The sequence below is a fragment of the Bombina bombina genome, chromosome 2 (genome assembly GCF_027579735.1).
Source record: "Bombina bombina isolate aBomBom1 chromosome 2, aBomBom1.pri, whole genome shotgun sequence".
Lineage (NCBI taxonomy): Eukaryota > Metazoa > Chordata > Amphibia > Anura > Bombinatoridae > Bombina > Bombina bombina.
Genome location: NC_069500.1, coordinates 1,157,216,390 through 1,157,219,046, shown reverse-complemented (window position 1 = coordinate 1,157,219,046; position 2,657 = coordinate 1,157,216,390). Strand labels below are relative to the sequence as shown.

The 2,657-nt window shown below is 33.0% G+C and overlaps 1 protein-coding gene across 1 annotated transcript; it reads left to right on the top strand.

Annotated features, from left to right (window-relative positions):
• The first annotated feature begins 1,700 nt into the window (after positions 1 to 1,700).
• Positions 1,701 to 2,348, top strand: LOC128648193 (putative nuclease HARBI1). Its single transcript, XM_053700844.1, has 2 exons — positions 1,701 to 2,140; positions 2,233 to 2,348. Exons 1-2 carry the CDS (start codon positions 1,843 to 1,845, stop codon positions 2,235 to 2,237), a joined length of 303 nt encoding a protein of 100 aa, XP_053556819.1. The 5' UTR covers positions 1,701 to 1,842; the 3' UTR covers positions 2,238 to 2,348.
• The last annotated feature ends 309 nt before the right edge of the window (positions 2,349 to 2,657 follow it).

Below are 2,657 nucleotides of genomic sequence, written 5' to 3'. Positions count from 1 at the left end.
TTTAAACCTAACACCCTAACATAAACCCCGTCTAAACACCTCTAATCCGCTGCCCCCCGACATCGTCGACACCTACATAATGTTATTAACCCCTAATCTGCCGCACCAAATATCACCGCCACCGAAATAAATCTATTAACCCCTAATCTGCCACTCCCGATATCACCGCCACTATAATAAAGTTATTAACCCCAATCCCCCCGCACCCCAACATAGCCCACACTATAATAAAGATATTGGGGGAAATTTATCAAGCATTCAACACTGTATTCTCAATATTATCCGCATCTAAATTCACTTCCGAATTATTAATCTAATTTATGAAACAGTAATTGGTGCTTAGAAACGATATATTTCTAAATCCGTCAATATGTCCGCAGCTCTAACGCCGAGATACGTTCGAACATCTATACGATTATTTTTCTACAGTATTCGATGTAATCTACGCTATTATTCAATTTATCATCCTGTCAACAATTCTATCCGGGCATCGTATTTCCTCACGTATGCGCTTTTCTATACGCATATTCTGTGGTCGCGAAATATATCTTCAAGCAGCATTTATAACGCATATATTAATCAGTTATGGAAATTGTTATTGCAATGTTTCATACTATTTATATGCGTCGAATGGAACGAAGAATAGATGGTCAAGCTGTTCAACAGATAGATAGGCTTCAAAGAAGGCACAGAAGGATTCCAAGGTTTTTTCGTCCCAGATCAGGACTTGATGCACTTTCTGACATTGACATCATCAGGCGTTTTAGATTGAGTAGAGAATCAATTGAAAGGCTATACAATCAAATATCTGGTCAACTTGAACCCATTACTTTTCGGACACATGCTCTGCCCGGAATGTTGAAGCTGTTGGCTGTTTTACATTTTCTAGCAACTGGTTCCTTTCAATCAGTTACTAGTGTAGTTGTTGGCATGAGCCAGCCTTCTTTTTCACGCCACCTAACTACAGTGATTGATGCTCTTTTGTCAGTTTTCAAACGGTATGTTTTTTTACCAAATACTGCTGAAGAATGGCATTCTGTAAAGCTTAATTTTTTTAGACTTGCTGGAATCCCAAATGTGTTGGGTGCAATTGATTGTACTCATGTCAGAGTAAGGCCACCACATCTAAAAGAAGAAATGTATCGCAACCGCAAGTTTTATCATTCTTTGAACATCCAGATGGTTTGTGATGCTGGTTTGAAAATCATGAGTGTCCGTTCAGGATTTCCAGGATCATGTCATGATTCATATATTCTCAAACAGTCTGCCCTATATAATAAATTTGAGGAAGGACAAATGCCTGAAGGATGGCTACTAGGTATGATTATGAAAATTAAAAACGAAACCTTCTAATGTGCGTTAATATTAACTCACAATATTGTAATTTTTTGTGCAGTGTATAACATCAATAGATTTTAAAATACAGTATATACCCTGTTTTTATTTATTTATTCTGTTTGCTGCAGCACCAAGGTCAATGGATTTTTAGTTCCATACCTTTTTTAAAATACCTATCTATCTATCTATCTATCTCTCTCTCTCTCTCTATATATATATATATATATATATATATATATATATATATATATATATATATATATATATTTATATATTTATATATATATATATATATATATATATATATATATAGCGATATAATTAAATTTTTATTAATACCAATATATATGTACAATTTAAAACATAAAAATGGTTGCAAGTAAAAAGTGTATCTGAACACATTTAAATTTGTATAACTCTTTTTATTTTTCAAAAGGAGATGCAGGATATTCCTGTAGGAACTGGCTACTTACTCCTGTAAATATTCCACGCACAAGATCTGAAATGCGGTACAATGATGCACACAAAACAACTCGATGTGTGATTGAGAGGACCTTTGGAATGCTCAAAAGCCGTTTTCGTTGTCTAGATGAATCCGGAGGCACTCTTCAATACGTTCCTGAGAAAGTGGCTGTTATGGTGTTGGTCTGTTGCATGTTGCATAACATCGCTTTGCGACAATCAAACATAGAGGAACTGGAAATAATAACACCAGATGAAGATGGTGTTGAATCTGTTCCTCAAGATGTAGTTGAAGGGGGTACACATGCACGTAACCAGTTGATACAAACTCATTTCGTAGGTGAATAAAATAAAAATTAAGTATGATTTATGTATTGATTCTATAATTTTTAGCAATAATTATTTATAAACAATCTCTTCTTATATTCACAGGTTAACTAGAAAATGTTTCTAAGTTCAAGCATGAAAATCTATAATTCAAAAATGAGAAACGTTCTCCACAAAATTATTCACAATTTAGATGATGAGAGTGATGTGTAATTCAAAAATAAATATGTTCTGATTGATACAGTTGAAAAAAAAATTATTTGCATATGTTGTCTTTTCTTCTATTTGTTATTTGTTTAAAAAAATTAAAATAAAATCAAATTTTTTTTTAATTTATTTTTTTTACTAACGACTTACAATATAGTTGTTGAAAATAAGTTGTATCCTTGAACAGTGTGCAATTAAGAAAACAGGTTCTGTGATTCTAAACTTTTTATTATTGTTGAAAACAAGCACTAGCTTTGTATATATTTGCAAGCCAGATACAGCTTTTGGAACCTATAAATTAAGAACAAACCTTGCCTAGACGT